The sequence below is a fragment of the Molothrus aeneus genome, chromosome 3 (assembly GCF_037042795.1).
Source record: "Molothrus aeneus isolate 106 chromosome 3, BPBGC_Maene_1.0, whole genome shotgun sequence".
NCBI lineage: Eukaryota > Metazoa > Chordata > Aves > Passeriformes > Icteridae > Molothrus > Molothrus aeneus.
Window position 1 is genome coordinate 97,777,184 of NC_089648.1, and position 21,293 is coordinate 97,798,476.

Genomic DNA, 21,293 nt, shown 5'->3' on the forward strand with positions numbered 1-21,293 from the left:
TTTGTATGAAGATCATAGTCCATATATCTTTGAAACGTAATTGTCTCTGTTTCCAAATTTCAATAATAAAAAATCTAGTTATTTGCAGTCTCTAAACACCTGTAGATGCCACAATGCTCGTATATTACACATTTCACCCTCATGCTGTGGCAATTTATTTATGTACTCAGGTTTTAAAAAACTCCAAAAGTTGTTTTGCTGTCTGTTAATGTCTTCCAACAACTAGTAATAATACTTTTGTAATTGCATTAAAATACAAAGAGTAACAGATTGTTTATTTTACTAAATGTATTACAGAGATACCAGTGTGATTGCTTGCCTGGATGGGAAGGAAGATTTTGTGAAAAAGAATCAAATGAATGCAATTCAGAGCCTTGTAGGAACAATGGCACCTGCATGGACCTTTTCAACAGCTATCGGTAAGTGTTGCACTTCCTCACTATATGATTGTGTTCCAGGAAGGACAGGCTTCTGTATCCAGCCATTATTTTGTTTCCCAGATTGGGAAGGAAAAGTTATTACACAAATGGGCAAAGGACTTGTGTCATGGACATAGTGCTTCACTGTTCTTTCATGCGAAGCCAGCAGATATACTAAATGGTATATGTAAAATTAAAAATAAAAAAAGGAAAAGAAAAAAGTATTACTTAAAAAATATTTATTAACTAAGTTTGGAAATTAATTTTGTCAAAGAAAATATAGTTTCTCTTTCTGTCATATTTGCCGTATAAACAAAAGAGATGATTTAAAGAGTAAAAGCAGTGGTAGTGGGCAGTTGGATGAGGAGGTTGTATCATTGCTGCCACCTTGTGGCTTAAAATACCAACAAAAGAGTAATTTAACTAAAATTTATATCCCCTCAGACAAAGAATGAGGATGTGATGCTAACCCTATTTTTTTAATTTAAACCCTAATCTTTATTTCATGCATGCATTTATGGTTCAAAAATTATTTTATTTCAGTAGCATGAGGATTAAGATCCCATAAACAATCCAGTAATCAGTTTCTGCTCCATGAAGCCAGGGTTTGTCTATATTATGATGTCAATACTACAAGAGTCCTGTAAATTCTTAATGGACACTGATGAGGCTGCATATACAGCTGAGTGTAATAACTGTCCGTGGTACACAGTCTAGCTGTTGTACAGGGATTATATTCCTGGTAATACAGACAATAATCAGAAAGGAAACTAACCACAGCTGACAATGGAGAAATGATTTCCCAAATAGCTAATTATAACTAAGTCAAATAACATTGTGTGTATATATATATATATATATATATATTTAAGTATTTTTTGTTCAGAACTTAACCAAAATTATTTGTGATATCTTAGAGTTATATTTTTATGTGGTATAAAATTTCTTAGTTTGGTAAAATATTTTTATTCTAATAACAGAAAGTATAGCAATGTTAAGAAAACCTGTTAAAATCTCTTTAATTGCTATTTTTCCACTTTTTAAAGCCTGATGGAATTTAAAAAAAAATGTGAAATATTTTAACTGTTGTGGTTCTTATTTTTCTGATATTTTTAGTTCTTTGTAGTCTACCACCTTCAAGAACAATTCTAGGTGAATGGATCTTTTGCAGCCATGAATCCTTACCTGTCCTTTCATTTTCCCAATTTTTCCAGCCAGAAAGCATTATATGTATCGCGGAAGGTAACAGGGCTTCTTCTGATTTTACTCCTAGCTGGGTCAACTACTTAGGCACAAATCCAAGGACTTCCTATTTTTTATTGAGAATAAATATGCTCAAGAAGTACTTTTCTGGATTTTGCAAATACAGAACTGTTACAGAAAATATTGACAAGAAAATTGGTTCGAAGTGTAAGCACCAGGCATATTTTTTCTCAGAGCTATTTGTCCTAGTTGACATAACAGAACAGGAAAATTACACATACCATTGAATCATCATATAAAAGGGGCAGGTTACACCAAACAAAACGACATCCTCAAAGATACCTGGAGTTGAAAATGACTCTGAGACTTGGCAATACCAAGGACAATCAGTATAGCTCAATGTTTTATTTTTATACTATAAAGCAATTTCATTTCAATCATTAGAGCTGTCCTTGTTTGTATTCAGAGATGTTAAAAGATCATGATTACTCTTAATTTTAAAAGTGTGTTGTTTTTTTGTTTTTTCTTTTTGCCTTTACTAATACTTTTCTCTTAAAAGCTACAACAACAAGGCAAAGTGTTTCTGTTATGGAAGGTAAGCATTGGCAGTAACTGGTACCTGAACCTGAGGAAATCCAGTCATGCCTTTAAACTTAAATGTAGTTTTTAAAATAGGATAACTGGATTATAGTTGCCTAACAGAAAAGATCATCGCAGTTCTTGATTTGTGCCCAGGCATTGTTTTGGACAGGCATTAGTCTGGATCAAAGTCAGGCCAGCAAGTGATCTGAGAATACATCAGTGATAGGCAATGAAGTTTTCTTGCCTCTGGCCATGTTTTGGCACTGTTTATTTTCCTGCTGTAAGTTGAGCTGCTGACAGCAATACTCAGAATATTCTGAATTTCTCTGAAATTTGCCACACCATGACTGGTACTGGATACCCCTTACAACTTAAATTAATGTAAGGGATAATAAATTTAGCTTCCTTTTATGCCTTGATAATCTTCATTAGTTTACTTTTCCGTAAATATTTGCAAGTCCAGCTGAGAACATCAGTTACTTAAAAACTAAGTAATTTATTGTGCAACAGCTTAAAAATATTTTTTGTATACAAAGAAAGTTAATATAATGAAAAACGACACATTTTCCTACCAAATTCAAATGTGTGATAAAAAAATAATTATTCAAAACATAATTACTAATTTAAAACTTCACTTTGGAGTTGATTTTCTTTATCTGGGGCTATTCATTGTTAAATCTTGAAATGAAAACCATCTGGCAAAACTGAAGTATCAACAAATCTGTCACAAAAGTATCTTTCTTTATGGATTCCATCACAGAAAAGTAAATCACATCCCAATAGGAAAAAAAAGGAAAATAAGGCCTTCTCAGATGCATATTTTCATTTTTAAAAAATCAGATAAGAAAGATTCTGAACCAGTAGTCAAGCTTGAATTGTTGGATGTGAATAGCTTTTAATATGTCCCCTTTCACTTGACTTAATTTATGTTCAGATGATAAAATGAGAAATATCTTTTTTTCCTTCTCAGTTTTCAGTTTGGCTCATGACACATGGCAAATAAATTAATTTAGTAAAAATTCATACATATATTTCATGCATATATTTCCAGAGCCATGTGATTTTAATTCTCATGATAACATGAAATCTCAAACTATGTCTCTGAACATTTATGGACAGATTCATCTAGTATCAGCTGAATTCCTTATTTCTCCTCTATTGTATTGATAATTCTGAGGTTTAGCCCTAATTAAAGCTCCTGTGTCTCCTTTGCTGTTACCAACTTTTGAGTGAAAATCTTTTCAACTCTCTTGCTAAATAACAGGCAACATAATTTTATGAATGACCTGGAGTTTCTAATAATTTAGAATAGTTTGTAACTTGGCTATAATAATTATGATATTAGAACTTGGAGAATGAATCAAGTGTCTTTCCAAAGTACTCAGTTCTTTCTGTATATTCACATTAGAATCCACAAATTCATTTTGTCAATTCTTGTTGTTAAGTTTTTTATAAAGAATAAAATGGTGCCTTGCTGCTGTTTTTCTGTTTATGACATGCAAATATACTTCTCCAGACTAAACAGGAAATTAGACCTACCTAAGTATATTTTCTTATGTAATTTATCTATCTTTTGTGTTTTATGAAAGATTCAGTGTTTGCTTCAGTTGAGTACAGAAATGTTATCCTTGTCAGCACTTGAATCCATCCACTCAGACACCTTTTTATTATCTCAGTGTAAACTGAAGTCAATTCTTCATGCTATCTTATCCATTCTTGATATTTTATTTTTGCAATCAAGACCCCTTGCTATTTTGTTTGGTTTTTTGTTTGTTTGTTTTGATTTGGAAATAGACATTTTTCCTGCCCGTTCATTCTTATCCTTGATATTTTCCTTGTTGCATGTTTTCTTACATCCTGTTTGTGCAATAGGATGTAAGAAAACATGCAATAAGGAAAATACTACAGGCCTCCATTTACCCCTTCACAGTTATGGATATCATAAACCTGGCTGTATTATAAAATACTGAAAGCTCTCCTTCCCAATAAATTCTTCAAGGACAAAAGTTTGTAACTGCCAACGTCACCTTAAAATTTGAGGCTTAAGTTCCTTAAGCACTTCTGAGAAATTACTGCTAATGTGTGCAAAAACAATTGTCTGTATTTAAATTCTCTCCATTTAAACTCTTCTGTACTTTATCCTGTCCTGTAGGAGGCCATAGTTTTCCTATCTTCCTTTGGATTCCAGCTGAAAGAATAATTTGTGCTCATAGAAGAGGCTATTTTGCATGATTTCAGAACTCATCTCAAACTGTGCTAGTCTTCTTTAGCAATGCTTCTTCAATTAGTAACCATACCATGATCATCCTTCTTTGTCTTTACTTAGATAATGATTTATGCCAGCTGACAATTTGGATAACCATGCTGTCAACCAGAGTTAGACTTATCCTGCCTCCTTGTTACTTTCTCAGTACATTTCCAAGTACAACATCTTGCCCTATTGCTTCCCTCTTTACTACTTAACATTTTAAGCCACATCTTTTCAGAATAATAACATCGTTTTCCGTTAGTGTAACCTGTGCTAAGCTCTCAAAAAAAAATACCAGTTTTAAGTCATTAGGATTTATTCAGTCTCATGCATACTTAAATTACAATACTGTTACAGAAAATTAGCATACTGTTTTGCTTCTTTTTCCACTTCTGGAAAGAATTTATTTTGGGTTGTGGAAGCAGGTGATTCCTAAGTTTGGGATGTGTAAATATCTGAAAGATCTATAAGTAAAAGCATGCCTATTTACACAGTGCATTTTAAAGATATGTTCATCTCTAAATGAATGAGTTTTAAACTATCATGGAATTCTAAAGGAAGTCATGATATGATTATAATTTTAATGCTGTGTTCAGTGTGCCTTCTGTTTTTACTCACATTCCTTTGAACTACTGCTATACACTTCCTAAATTTTTTTGCCCCCAAAAGCAAGAAGCAGCTTTTCCCATAGATGGGTATCACCTTGTTATTCAATGATCCCAGATGCCAAATGCTTAAGTATCTTATTGCAAGCAGCAGCTCTTATGTGTCATTTCTTCAGGGTTCTTTGGCCAACTCCTCCTCTCTTGCTATAGAGACATTTACCAAAACATTTGTCTGTTGCACTTCTGACTTATCTTTCATTCAGATTTGTAGGGCTTTTCCCATCATCCTAGTGCCAAGTTATGTACATATTTCTTACTCGAAATCATCTTTAAAAGATTTATATGGACAATCAGGAAATTTACTAATGAATTCACTAAAGAAATGTGTGAAAGCATAAACAAGTGTTTCCTCTACAGATAGCAAGTGTTTTATAGCTCTTCTCTGGTAATACTGCTAACAACTCGAAATGTGTAGTGTGCTTCTTGTTATACTGCAGTGAAATGAGCTTTAGGGTTTCTATTGCCTTTAGCAAAAAAAGAAAATATTGCTGTGCCACCTCAGCATTATCTAACAGTCATTGACATTCTGCACTCCTTAGGGCATATTTTAGCCATAATTCAACAATCTTCTCAAAGAACAAGAACATTTTTGTTCAAAATCCCTATGAAACATTAAAATTTGAAACAAAACACAGTGAGTACCTGGAAAATATCTCTCCCCCTCCAAAATTAGCTTATCAACTTTTTCTTCCTGAACAGTAGCATTGTTCCACCTCGTATATTTAATCATTAGGTGATAGATTTTGAATAATTTTTAATGTATTTTGTTTACAAACACCCAGAGACACAAAATGATCATTCGATGAACTCACAGGTTAAATGGAGGTAGTTTAAACCAGCTTCTAAAATAATAAGGTACCTCAAGCAAAGCTTTGAGAGTATATGAAATGCACTATAAGTTACTCAAATTTATCATTGCTGTAGGGCAGTTAAACACTTCCATTGCAAATAATGTACTAATAATACATGAGCAGAGCTAAAAATAAAGCAGTTTGCACAGTAGTTTATGGGCTCTAGCTTGTGATGTGCTAAGCTTCCTGGGAACCCCTGGGGTCATCAGAGGACTACTGTGAAACTTTGAAGAGCTTCAGGGTGCCTGGTGCTCCCCAGAAGGGATAGCTACAGAAGGCTGTGACTGCTAACAAGCTGCAGCAGTGTCCCACAAGCTTTGTTGCCAACTTTCCTTGATTTATGGGGACTTGAAGCTCTTTGTTTCCAGCTGACTCCACATTAAGGACAGCCAAGCATGCTTTCAGCAAATGCTAGAAAAAGTGTATGTGACTGCCAAGCCCAGAGCACAGCCAACAGTGTAAAAGAGGCCAGAATTTCCACTGAGGACACTGTGTACTTAGGTAGTGAGGTGCTGCAGGGCACTGTCACTGACCATCCACAGGAGTAACTAGATCAGCCCAACAGAGACTTCAAACCAGTCTGAGCTCCTCAGGGAGGATGCAGTTCTGTAGGTCTGGAGCTGCAGAAATATCTGGAACCTCTTCTTGAGGCTGGGAATCAGAAGATAGTGTCTTGCCTTGTCCAGCATACAAGGGAGGAAGCCCTTGTATGCTGGAGGAGGATCTGTGTTGCCAAGTAAAGAAGCTTCAGGAGGCAGAGAGCGCTCTGTAAAGCTGAGATGTGGACAATATCATACTCTCCAAGACCCTACAATTCCAAGAACCTGAACTCCCTGACATAGTGAAGGAGAACCAGGAAGAGCCTTTGCATATGATTTTGGAAATGGAGGCTTCATTTACAATGAAGGCTAGGAGCTTGTAACCTTGACAGCAGGATGAGGGTTCCTGTCATATCTGAGCTCTGCCACTACAGAGTAGGCTCAGTGACGTAGTACCAGAGCATGAACTAGAAGCTCTGTCCAGTGAAGCATCTCAATCGGCTTAACCTGAGTCACAAGGCAGCACCAGAAGGAAGGATGAGTGATGGCAAACGCTGGGAGACTCTCAGCTGCAGGCTCCTGATAGGAGATATCCTGAGTCTTGAGGGTAATGGCTCAAGACCTTGTGAGGCCACTCTTGATTATCTCTAAAGAATCTTGGTGACAAGGTTTTTAAGGATCGGAAGGAAGGTTATGGAAATATGTCAGAGAATGGAATGGAAAAAGGAAGAAAAAAAGAAGGCTAGGAATGGAAAAAATTACTTACTTTCAAGAAAGGCAAGAAGGAGAATCTGGGCAACTGTGGACAAGTTAACCTTACCCCAGTCCCTGGAAAGATGATGGAGCAAATAACCCTTGAAATTGTTTCCATACACATGATGGAAAAGAAGGTGCTAAGGGCAATGTTTGCACAAAGGGGAAAGCTGTCCTGATGATAGCATTCAATGAGATGGCTGGCTTGACAGATAATGAGAGGACTGTTTCACTTGACCTTAGCAAGACTTCAGACACTACCATAACACCCTCATAGACAAAACATGATGAATTTCTGGACGCAAAGACCATATTCAACATAATTCATCCTCTCATCACATTATGTAGCAATGACACTAAAACTGAAATTCAATGGCTTGTCTTTTGTAGCTACAGTTCTGGTCAACAACAAAAATGCTGCCACCACATAGTAATCCTGGATGAGATGTTGTGGGATGTGATGATGTGTGAGATAGTGAGAATTAAAAATAGAATGGATAGAAATAAGATAGGCAATGCACAAAAAGAATGTCTGAAAAAAGTTTTCAAGACAGATTTCACTACCTCATTATTTCTAATCCTAATATTATAATGCTTCTGTTGCACATGATTCATAATAGACTCATTCCTGCTTGTTCTTTTGCCCTTCATTTAACTGCTCCCATAAAGAACATGCACGTTTTTAATTTCTGAAAACCTTAATAAAATAGGAATTTTAAACAAGCAAATAAACAAAAAATGCTGCTGACACTTTAAAAATGGCTCATTAGAAACAAATGGAAAAATACCATCTGTCTTTGTTAGCTACAGATTAGATATTTCATGCATCAGCAATGTCTAATACATGTACAAAGGAACAAAATTTTTCAAGGATTATGGGCATTGCTGCTGGCATTATATCCTTTTGAACCATGGAGAATCAGTAATAAACAGTTCCACATAAAAGGACAGGGTGTAGATCCCATTCTCATTACTATACAAACTGTACTTTTTCCTTTGACTTGAGAGGTCATTAGTAAAATCTATGCTTCACTTCTTGGAAGATTTTTCATTGGTTTCATAGGCATTGTTCCTTTTTCCTATGTTCTTAAAGCAATTCTAAAGTGGTCAAGGGTCAAAATTTTTGTAAATTAAATGTGTCAGTTTTAATGTCAAGCCATTACATGTATTTATTTTGTCTTGAAATGACTTCACAGCCAAAAGAATACCAAGGTTTCATCTTCAATTATGAGGCATTTTCTTTTGAAGTAGAGAATTATTTTCAGTGCATAAAAGTCACAATATCTTAAAAAATATTAGAATGGGATGGGAACTAAAAAATTGGTTTTGGAAAAGAGCATTATTTTATATTTAGAAAAAAAAATTTGAAAAATTATGAGTTGGATAAAACAGTTGCATTTTAGAAATAATTGCTTGAATATGGCAATATAATATGAAACACATGTACACGTGTAAAAATTATAAATTAAATAGTTCTAGTATAAGTAAACTATACAAAACACAATTAGAAAATCAACTTTGGCTTCCCCACCACTAACTTCTATAGGTAATAAAATTTTAGTTAATTGTCTTTTTGCATTTGTCTGGGATTTACACTGTGTGTGCTCTGTTAGATCAATAGAAGCATTATAGGAGTTTATTTAGACTGCAATTACAGATTGTACACTGTTAGAGGTCCTCTATAAACCAGTGCTCACTCTTCAGCAATAGCAAGCAGACTAATTCGGGACCAGTAACCATCATATTTTCTTCTACTAAATGCCAGTTTGGATATATGAAAAAAATCTATCAGAGTTATAGAAGTGAGCCTTTATCTTTGAAGGTCACAGGTGGAGAAAAGGGACTATGAATACAAAAAATCACAGCTCTCTATGAGCATCCATAAGCATTGTTATATGTAGGTCTCTTGGACTTGTTCATTCCCTGTCAGGAAGGGACAGTCATAAAATTTTCATAGGTTTGCCCTATTGAAATAACTCAGTGAGACACCCGTAGGAGAAAGTTGGATTGTTTATATAACAGTAGATATCAAAGGTAGATAAAGATATAACTGACTGTTGGAGACAAACTGAAAATAATATTTGTTGTTTGCTTTTATAGTTTATATCAAAACAATAATCTTTATAAGGACAAAGCTATTTTTTAAAATGCTATTTGCCAGGACACGACAAGTCAAATTTGGGTTTTTTAACAGAATCTGGAGTAGAAAAATATTTACCTCATGTGTTACTGCAGTATTCGAGCAGTGCAGATATATTTGTTTGTTTGCTTGTCTGTTTTTTATAACTTTGAGAAGTACTGCCTTGCTTGAAGAGGCTTAATTTTTTTCTTTTTATTTTTTTTTGTTACTATTTATATGCTTCGAAATTGTAGCACTCCTTGAAAAAATTTTTCAAGCGTTTGCTACCATAAATATTCTTTGGCTAAACTAATCAAGATCTGTGTTCAGTGATTTTTGGTAAATTTAGTCTTGAAAGATGAAATGTTATTGCCTCTGGTATTTTTTGAGGTTACAATCCTCTTGCACTGTTAGGTGAATGGTAAAAGGTTATAATTTGGCATATTAATGAAGGGCAGTTTGTGCAAATCCTTTTTTCTTTTCTTTCTCTTATTCTAATAACAAATATGAAAACAGAGACATCTCTGCTTCTTAATCTATTTATAAAGTATTTTCTAGACTGCCAGTATTAATTATGACACTCTCTAGCCTTTCCTAGTTTTATTTTCTACAGGCTCTTTTGAAAATCTGAGTTATAATGTTGAAGTTAGCATGACTGCTGCTGAGTGTTGAAAATGTTTCAATAGTTCTCTTCAAATATATAAGTATAGATACTATATGGTTAAGTGATGTCATGATGATCTAATATATTCTACCATAATAAATACTATATCTATCCTTGGTCATCAGTTTTTATAGGCATCTAATTGGTTCTAGGCATAAAGTATTCAATGTCTTCTATGTTTTGAATAAATCAAAAGAAAAAAGGGAAAAAAAGAGAAATAATATATTAGTCCATTTGTTCAAATAAATATTTTCTTATACTCTTGCTTCTTTTCTTGGATCAGATAGTGCTTTGTGTCAGACTGAGCCATAGAAATATTTTCTTCTATGATTCTCTTCCTTGGAACTTGACCCTAAGTAAACATCATTTAACAATTCTGAGCAATTTTCCGTAGATTATTGGAAGAAGTTGCTCCTCCCTCCTCCCCCAAACTGATAGAGATGTCTTGCTTAAATGACTTGCAGATTTAAAAAACTCCAATATGAAGGAGATAAACATTTCTTTGCTCATCCATTCAAATAATTATGCTAGGTCATTTGCACAGACTTTTGGATTGGTGTGCATTTTGTTCAATTTTTTCTCATGTCCAATTCTCCAAATGTCAAGGTAATCTATCTTCACAGTTAGATTTGTATTGTTCATGCTTCATAAAATTGCAGAGTTGGACCATGTTACCTAGCACTTCATGTTGCCATGCTAATTGTTGCTAATAAAGATTGCAATTGTAATCACCTTTATTTGCCCTTTTTTGATTGCCTGTGTTGGAAGGAACAGACCAGAAAGGCTCTCCTTTACTCCCCCTGAGCCAAAATCCCTTCCACTGTGAGCACTCTACCCAGAGAGTTCATTTTTTCTTTTCTGCAATCAGTGTAATCTCTGTATAAAGGGTGAAGAGCTTTGAGGTCAATTGACAGAACTACAGCTGCATTGCTAAACTTCCGAAATTTAACAAATGTTTCTCCTGGAGGAGCTGTTACCTGCAGTCAGGTGATAGCTCCTACTTTTTCAGTGCAGCAATTTTCTTCTTTTCAGATTTCTCAGGTCAAAGAGGACTTGTCTCAAAATCAATACTAAAATACTGTAAGAGTTACCTGTAACTCTCAGAGAATATCAGAGCAATAAAAACTGAGGAAAGGCATTGAGCTTCTTTCCATAACAACTAGGCTCTTTGCACAGCAATCTTGAGTAGAGGAAGAGATTTCCAAGGGAAAATAGTGCTAAGATACCAGTTTCCACAGGTGCAGCAATAAACCCAGTTGTCATCAAAGACCAGCATTAAATTAAGAGAGAGGAGCACAAGCAAACAGGCAACTGGGGAGAAGGAAGCCTTTTATTCAAAATCCTTGAAAGATGGAGTGTCATCCTGATAGCTGATTTATTCAACATCCGAATCTAACAGATTATCTTGCTGTAACTTGGAAGCCACATGACAACTGATTCCCTCTGATTCTTGAAAGAATGAAATAATACTCTTTTTTTCTCTACCAAAGTGAATCAGTACCACCCAAGATATTGCAGGCAGATCATTTACTTACTGTTTATAGTAGCATTGATTTACTGATGCTCACTTTTCACAAATTTAGGGTTTTCTCCTTGTCACATCTTTGTAGGGGTGCTGCCTGTTAAAAAGGCTGCAAATTACATATTTTCTCTCAGACTGTATGGTGAAATCTTGAATTACCTTGTTGCTGCTGTACTGATTGTTGTTCCAGTGATGAAAGGTACACAGGCAAAGAATGCAGCTCTTGGTGTTAGTGACCAGAGATGGTAAGACAAAAAGGCATTTATGTCCTTTTCCCTTTGCATTTTGTCAGGAACAAAAGGAAGTCTAATGTGGGTTTAGTTAATAGAGAATGTTACTCAAAGAGCAGTTTCACATGCCAAAATGCATAAACATTCTCTGTGGGGGTCTGCAGTAATTCAAGAAATTAATACTGCTACTCAGAAAATTGTTTGACACACAGGACACAAATTTAAACAGACCTTTCTTTCTCTTCATCCTGTGTTGTGTGATAACTTGCTAAACTACATTCCAAAATTATCATATTACTATGATATCCTTTTTGTACATCATGGTAAGTTTGGGACATGGAAGTTCCTAAATTTTAAGGGATGATTCAGTATTCAAAGACATTATTATAATTTATTTTAAAAAACTTGAAGATGGCAAACAGTTTTACTAACACCTTAGATAATAAACAAAACTATAAAGCAAGAGTAAAAAATGCACCCAAACATTGAAGGTAATTTTTTTTTATTTTAAAATTAATTTCTATAGCTTCTAAAATAGGAATTTAAGTAGGCAAGACTGATGGGAAGGAACTTCAACAATGGTTTTCCCCATGGTAATGGTATATGAAATAGACTGTTGATACCAAACATGTTTTATTTTCTGGTTCAGGGCCATATGACCCAAGTGATCCTCCCACATGACAGAAATAATCTTCAGTTTTGCTTATTATAGTTTTTACTTGTTTTATTGTCTTTCTTAATTAAAAGTATTCAAAGTATTCAGCACTTGTGCTTTTAAAGCACAAATACTCATTCAAATGAGACCGTTTGATTAGAGATTTTTAAATATTTTAATGTTTACTGGCTGAAACGGATAACAATGTAAATTTATCTGGTCTTGTAGACAGGATGAATTGCTGTTATTGGGATAAATAAGGAAAGAGTTTGATAGAAAAAGAAAATGAGTGTGTACCTCATCTCTGGGGTCCAGTAGTCTGAAAGTTGCATCCAGCCTGATATAAGATGTATCTTATATTCTGCTTCAGGAAAATGGAAAAAATAAAGCAACAGCATGAAAAAAAAAGAGTTGAAAGTATAAATACCCTTTGTAGCATGTTAAATTCTGTTTCCTGAAACATAAATGTGTGCATTGCAGCTCAAACAGAGCTTAAAGCAGAAGCTGAAATATAGCTTGCTGTCTCATAGAGCTGAATGTTACCTTGTGATTATGTGAACTCATAGCTTCAAATAGAGAATTAAGGAAGAAATATATGGAAAACAAACAAATACAACTTTCTCTATCTGTTCCTATAAAATATGTTTGTTTGGGGTTTTTTTGTAATGTAATGTTCCTGAATACACAGAATATCAGGAATAAATTTTAGTTACTGTTACCAAATGGAAGAACATGAGCAGAGAATTATGGGAGGAAAACATACAGAACAAATAGAGTATATCTTTAAAATTAAAAAAAAAGAGCAATAAAAGTCTGAAGCAATTGAAGAGCAATGATAAAATTAAAAAAAAGAGCAATAAAAGTCTGAAGCAATTGAACTGGAAGGGAATGAAAACATAAGCCTTTTGAAGGCTTTCTGTATGCATCAAACATGCAAAAGACACCCTTAGACAATATTAATAGAGTAACAGAAACTTAATCTTTTTATCTCTCTTCCCAACAATATACCTCACAATTAATTTTTCTCCAGTTTGGGGTCAATATCCATTTATGTCTGTTATTACCTGGTACCATTCCCCAAGTACTTAATTTATGTTTTCTTAGCCACCACTTCAGATTCAATTTGTAGACTGCAGGTGATGTATATAGTTCTCATAAGCCAGTATCTACATCTCAGTTAAATTAAAAATGGTATGTATGTGTATGACAAAGATAACAATGTTTTTCTTCCTCTAATTTTAGCTTCATGTCCTTATCCAAACAGCAGATAAAGGCAGGTGGACTTTCTTTAATGTATAATTTTTTCAATTTATGTTCATCTATCAATTTACTCTGTGATGGACAAATTGGTCATTGGTTACTTACTGATTAATCCTTTGGAGACAGCTACATCAGCCAGTTCCCTCAGGCCCCTGGGATGCGTCTCATGGAGTTCCATGCACTTAGGTATATTCAGATTCCTCAGACCTGACCTTCTCCCAGGATGGGAAGGACTTCAGTCCCTCAGTACCTGGCATGAGCTTCAGAGAGGTGGGATGTGAGATTAACAGTAAAAACTGAGGCAAAAAAAAATGTTGACTATCTCAGTCTTCTCTCTGTTGGTTGTCGCCTGTTCTCCTGTCTTATTTATTGCAGCGGTATGTTTTCTTTAACCTTACTTTTGTGGCAAACATACCTGTAAATCCTTTCTTATTCTTTGCAGCTCTTGCCAAATTAAGCTCTAAATGGGCCTTAGCTTTCCTAATACCACTACTACATATCCAGATGACATCCCATAATCTCATATGTCATCCCATATACCATAATAAGGGTATATATCCCTTATTCCTTGCCTCTGTATTTCCTTCTAGTACTTCAGTTTACCCAGGAGATACTTACTAAGGCATGCTAGTCTTCTGCCTTCTTTACCTGATTTCTTACATGGGGAAATCAAGAAGCATGCTCTAAAAAAAAAAGTCCTTAAAGATCTGCCAGCTTTGTTCAGATCCCTTTTCCCTGAAGGCAGTTTCCTAGGGGATCCCATGGACCCAAATACTGAAATTTAATCTAAACTGCTAATCAACTGAAAGTTTCCTTTCCTAAAATTCAGGGTCCTGACTACTCCACTGCTGCCCTATATCCTTCAAGATTGTTAATTCCATCAAAGCATAAGCACTGCAGCCCAAGTTAATGTTTTCTCTAATCAGTTAATCAGATTGATTGGTTACAAACATTTGATTGGTTACAAATGGAGAGCTCAAGGAATAAAGTACAGAATGAATTATGGTAATGATTGTAAAGGCAGGCTCAAATGAATTTAGGGGAGAGGAGGAGAGACATAGGTGAAAATTTGAGATCATCTCAGGGTGGCATATGACAGTAAAGAACTTACAGTATTTTAGTATTTAGGAGCACAAGAACTTCAGAGATAAACTCGTGACAGCTTTTTCAGGTTGAAGCTGGTGAAAGAGGTCTGGTAGCTCTCTGTGGAAAAAAGAACATAATAAACTTTCAGAGTATGAAAGAAAAAACATGCTTGTAGAAGGAAAGAAGAGATAGAAACACGAGTGTTTGAAGCCTTTGTAGTGACTGGAAGTGTATGTTCTTGGAGTTTTGTGGTGTGTGTTGGTGCCCTAAATTTCCAGCTGTGTGTGTATAGAAAGCAAGCTCTTATTTCTCTACTTCAGATGGTCCAATAGCCTCTAGACTACAAGGAATAAATTTGTCACTAAGCACTGTGGTTTCTCAGGCTCTTAGTTGATTTGATTGAATGCACCAAACAGCATAAATCTTACTGTAGAATGGCCCATTGTTGCATGCATTGTATGGCTAACAGACTGACCTAAACTTCACTGAATGTCTTGCCATTTCTCATCAAGAATCTGTCAAAGAGGCAGTTGAATGATGGGCACACTGTAGCTGAGGGTTCAGTTTAGGATTCCTGTTCCTTTGACTGAACCACTGAGGAAAAAGCAGTTCTGATTCTTCTTAAATATTGTAATTTTTTCTGTAAAACCTTTATCTGTGGCAAAGGTAAGTGCTCTGACTGATATTTTCTAGAATGCTTTCTACACAGAAGACTAAAAAAACCAGTTTCTTGTATTTTTATGCTATAAAGAAAGATATTTAAAGGAAAAAAATAGCTTCTTCTGAAATTTGTTCTACTCTGGAATATTCATGTATATGAATATTACTGTCACTGTTTATCACAGTAGATGCTGAGTTGGAAGAGATCAACAAAGATCATTGTGTCCTGCTCCTGCCCCTACACAGGACCATCCCCAAGAGTCAACCCCGTGCTTTTGTTAAGCTTTGGCATTTTCCAGAGCTTCTAGCTGAGCTAATTTGGAATAAACCCCCCAATATGATTTTCTAATTGACAGATGGCCACTTTAGAACTCTTAAGATTCAGGAGAGACTGCCTCTGCAGCTAGAATGTTGTTGGCCCACAGAAGCTCCTGAAAATATGTAAAATTGATAAAAAAGAGCAATAAAAAAGGAGGCAGACTCTTCTCAGGGGTATCCAGTGTCAGGAAAATATGCAGTGGGCAGAAGGCAAACTACCTGAAATTCCATATGAAGATAAAAAAAATGCTCCTTTTTTGTGATGTGAGGGTGGTCAGGTGCTGGAATAGATTTCCCAGAGAGGCTGTGGAGTCTCCATCTTTTAGATACTCAAAACCAGGCTGAACACAGACCTAAGAAAATTCTAGTTGTACCAATTTTGAGTAGGGGAGTCTGGATGAACCTCAGAAACTTTTTTTCCAAAATCAACAATTCAGGTATTCTTAAAACCTTTCCCTGTTTTTTAATTCCTCAATACCTTTAATGTAGGATATAAGACAGGTGACACCTATATTTCACTGGAATATGAGAAGTAGAAAGGGGATTTTCAAGCAGCTAAGAACCAAATTTAATACTTAACTCATCATATGGAGACAGAGGAACTTACTACTTTAACACTACTTCTCTGGATACAATTCATGACTAGATTTTGCAGTTTTTAATTCTGACTTTAATGTTAATACAGGTGGTAAAATATAAAACCATAAATATAATTTGTGTATATTCACTGCCCCCTCCTTTTGGTTGTTTTTCTATAGAAAGCTTTTCAATTTATAGAGAGATGTATGGAAAGTAAAGAGATAATACCTAGGAAAGCTGATTCATATGTGTTGGAGGAATTCTACACGTCACAATCTAAGCAGTTAATGGGGCTTATTAAAACTAATATTTTACACAAAACAGTCACGATTTGGTTTTCCAATATCAATGGGTGTATTTGGATTTGGTTATTGGAAAGAAAAATACTGATATTGGCAAGTTGGTAAAAAAATAGAAAGGAATTCAGCTTTGACTATCTTTATATGGACTCTTAAAAGCATATATCAGCCTTTTTTTCCCCCTGAGAATTCTAGAAATCATCTTGATTTTTGTAATGAAGTGAAAAAAAATTAGTCATTTTGAGAAAGTGCTTGGATTTTTTGCCTTTTGATCAGTTTGTTTCCAAGAATAACAGCTATAATAGCTTAATTTATAATTCAATTTTAATAGTCCTAACACCTCCTTACCTTTTTTTAAATAACAATTCTCATTAACACAAAATTTTGTCTTGATTCTTAAAACTGGGCCTCAGGATAGATGCTTCTATGTATTTTTTTTTTCTTCACATTTAATGAGGCTTCCAGTAACTCTTTTTAATAATCCAAAAAGGAGTACAAAAAGCTCTGTTATTAATTGTCTCCTTTGCATTAATATTGACTGTTGCACTCAGCTGGGAGCTGGCATGAAGCCAGGGTAGGACTGGCTAGTTGTGCAGTGTAGATAACTGCTGTGTTTCAGTGACCTAGTGTTCCCTGTAGTCATACAGAACAGTTTTGATAACTCAAAGGCAGTTATGAAACTCATTAGGGGGAAAAAGGTAATGAAATGTGTTTAATGTTTGCTCCTCTGCACCTCAGTTATATCCATAAAGCTGGACCAGGTCAGAACTGAACCATGTTCTCCTAATACAAAGTGAAAGGCTCTCCACTTAATGAGCTTTTTAAGCTAAAAATGGAGCATAGCCAAGTGCTACATACCAATTTGTAGTACTGCATCAGTAGTAATTTATTCACAACTTCATAAAAGAAGTCAACAAAAAAAAGAGCAGCTGCTAAACAATTAACATCTGTTGGGTCACTGTTCTCCTATGTTCACTATGAGACATTTGGAGATGCCTAATTTGTAAGAGTCTGATGCTTTTATATATTGACTACTTAAGAGAAAATTCAGTAAAGCACTAATTGGGCATGCAGTGTTATTCAGTGGATGTTGCTGCTAGATAATAAATGCATTCTGGCATGTGTATCAAAAGCAGGTATGTTTGTTATGCATAAGCAGAGAATAAAAAGAAATTGTTTTTAACCATATTTCCAAAAGTATGTCTTAAGTATTTTAAATTATGAGTTCTGAAATGTGATTTTTGTCAGTTATTTTAAGAATGTCTGAATGATTTTTTTATAGCAATGGGTATTAGTTTTTAACATGAGAAAAATACAGTAACCTGATTTTTAAATCCTTAATGCTAAAATACTCAGGCCTTTAAAAGTATAAATAAAATTCCTTTGTAATATCCATTTCTTTTTATGTGACATAGTGATTGTATCCCACAACTAAATAACACAGAACACAAAAAAATCTGAAAGAAAAGACTGGATTTTTTTAAGGGGTGAAATTTGCCTTTCATGTGTCAAGAAATACCTGTGCCTTACAGAACAGAACTACACAACAGATTCTCCATTAAACGACCTGTTTGTTATTTAAGAACAATTTTTCTTATCAAATTATAACGATGAAGATATATTTGAATGATTTAATACCTGAAATCAATATTGATCAAAGTAGACAAGATCTCGAATAGTTCATCTTTCATATTGTATCTTGTCCTGCCAAATATCTGCAACAAATAAAATTAAATTCAATTTTATTTACAGTGAAAGTAACAGGAATGTATGACTTTTAAAGTACATAGAGGCCTCTTTTATTGCAGCTAGTGAAGAAATTTGGCTCTGCAAGCTTTGAAACATTAGCAAATTGTTTCCTTTGAATTTACAGAACCACATCTTATGTATATTGTGAAAAACAAAAGATATTTATCTCATTCATGTAGATATGTTACTTACATTCAGATGTAATTTAGATTTTGGTTGAAGTTTTTTCTCCTGTATTATAATTACCAGATCTTCACAAAAGCATTCAAAAAAGAGAAAGAATACAATGAAATTAGGATCCCTCATGATTCCTACTTTCTTAAATGTACTGGATATGCTACCTGATGCATTTCACCCCAAACATTGGAGTACTTATTAGTTTCATACATACGAAAAAATGTCCTTTTAATCCTTAACATTTAGAAAATTTACTTTTCATGTTTGATAATTTGTGTTCTTGTTTCATCTTAAAAATGGTCTAAACATGATTCTATCTGCATTTCCTAAACCAGATGGTTCTCCAAGTGATACTGTGACTTAGAATAAGTCCTTTTGCTTTTATTTATTTATCCTCAGATAAATTCTGGGATAATAACCTGAATATAACTTTTATTCATAATGCATTCTGATACAATTTCCAGGAAAAGAAAAACTAGTCACAGTATTATTGATATTGTTTTAAATTTTTTGTTATTTTTAAAATAGAAAGGGTTGGAAGTGATTGGGCCAAGCTGTTAATTTTTATTCTGCCATGTCAATGCTCTTTTTCTTTTTTTTTTTTTTCACCCCTGCAGATGCACATGTATAGCAGGGTGGACAGGGCCAGATTGCAGTGAAGATATAAATGAATGTGAATCTGAACCATGCTTGAATGGAGCCACCTGTTTCGAATCTGTGAAGCCGGGGCAGTTTGTATGCATTTGTCCTCCATTTTATACTGGTGACTTCTGCCACCAGCGCTTCAGTCCCTGCGAGCTGCCTTACAATCCATGTATAAACAATTCAACCTGCTTGGCACAAGTAGATGGAAATCCAATGTGCATTTGCAGAACAGGTGAGAACTGGAATAGTTAATTTCTTCCATTTTCTGTTGTGCTCTGGAAAATTGCAAATATATATTGAATTTGTCACTATCTTTAGTGTAAGTGGCAAAGAATATGTTTCAAAGAACATAAAACCATTATGAATTGCAGCAGGTTTATCAGTTGTGTTAAAAGACTGGGAAGATAGCTGTCAGTTTACTTATTATTAATTTCTTATTTTACAATACTTATTAAATCTATGGTGGCTTAAATTCAGCACTCAGAATCAGTATTTCTCAGTCAATTGTTACAATGACATAGAGATAGACATGCACCTGGCCAGCAAAGACAAACTAAATTGACAAAACAGACAGGCAGATTTAGAAAAAATGTATGCAAATTGGTGGAAGTACAAAAATTGGAGCAAGTTGGAAATTGTTTCTTTTCCTGCTGAGCTGTCAGGAAGGCCTGGCACATCAGGGAAGTAATCTTCCCTTGCTTAATGGATATAGTGGGTTTCTCCCTGTATGCACAAGGAACCAAATCACAGCAGGTGCTGACAGCTTCCCTGGGCCATGGCTTAAAAGATACAATCGCACCCTCAATGTACAAGAACTGCTAAGGTGAAACAGAGCAACAGTTTAACTGTGCAGAACATTGCTATACACGTCCATGTAGGAATTGAAGAATAAATTAACTAATTAACAACTGTACTGAAAAGTTAGAAAAGTTAGCAAAGCGGGGGAGTACAATTACTGTGACTGGAATTGGAGCAGGATTTTGAAGTTTTCACTGTTATGCCTATAAACATAGGGGCCTCTTAGGGACAAAGGCTAGCAGATAACTGCAGTGTTACATGAAAATACTATTATTTGTCATTTATTAAGCGACAAAGATATGGATATAATATCTAGGAATGAGGAGCATATAAAACCTTAGGTTTTTTTACTATTACAGTAAATGTTACCGCAAGCTGCTGAGGAAAAAACCCAAACATCACTGGGGAGGTATGCAAGTTGCATGCTTCTTAGTGAAGCATCTTTAGAAAAGCTGGTTTTCAAAAATATAGGTAGATTACTTGATTTAGTAGTAAATGGCATGTGGATTAAACTTGCCAGTAGCTAACAGTCCAGTCATTAGAAAGGTTGAGTCTGGTATAACAGGAATCACAAAATGTAGCAGTGCTTACCAAATTTTAACTATCTGAGAACACCATATCATTGAACACTATATCTGAGATGGGTACAACAGGACCATAAATTATACCACTGCCAGTGGTACATATTTAGAAGAAAAAGAGGATTTGTGTTGGCTAGGTCAGAGAAGATAAAAGCTGATAGAGTATGAATTGGGCAGAGTAAAAGTTGATGTAAGATGTTAGCTTAGGACAGAATTACCACAGGAAATTGGTAGGAAGGTGATTAAGTCATGATTAGCTGTAGTATAAAACAAAGTTGCATCTTTGTTCCCGTATGTACATTGGGGAACTATAGCTGATTTTGCTATAAAGAGCTCTAAAATTCTATAAATACTGTTAATGTAAAACTTCCTCTTGAGCTGTTTGCCCTAGATACAGAGGTTTTCTTCCTTCAAAGAGATAGATTATAATATTTGTGTAACAAAACTGGGCTCTCATCTCATAGATCATGGAACAGTGTTAGACCATGACTTTAAGTCAAATTGTCCACAGAAGCAGGTTAAACAGTTTAAAAAGTTATGATCTCTACAATTGCACAATGGTATATTCAAGGTTGCAAAAATGTTGAAGGGAGGGCCATTATTGCAAAAGCTTAAGAATCACTGCTGTAGAACAAGTTTCCCAAGAGGTGTAGAGAAAACCCCTCTCAAATACTTTGCCAGTAATTGATAA

The 21,293-nt window shown here is 34.7% G+C and overlaps 1 protein-coding gene across 1 annotated transcript in view; it reads left to right on the forward strand.

The window, feature by feature from the left end:
* Window positions 1-21,293, forward strand: part of EYS (eyes shut homolog) — a 723,503-nt gene that overhangs the window by 278,662 nt on the left and 423,548 nt on the right. Inside the window, 2 exon segments of the mRNA XM_066547467.1 lie at window positions 298-419; window positions 19,196-19,455. Coding sequence (XP_066403564.1) covers window positions 298-419; window positions 19,196-19,455 — 382 coding nt within the window.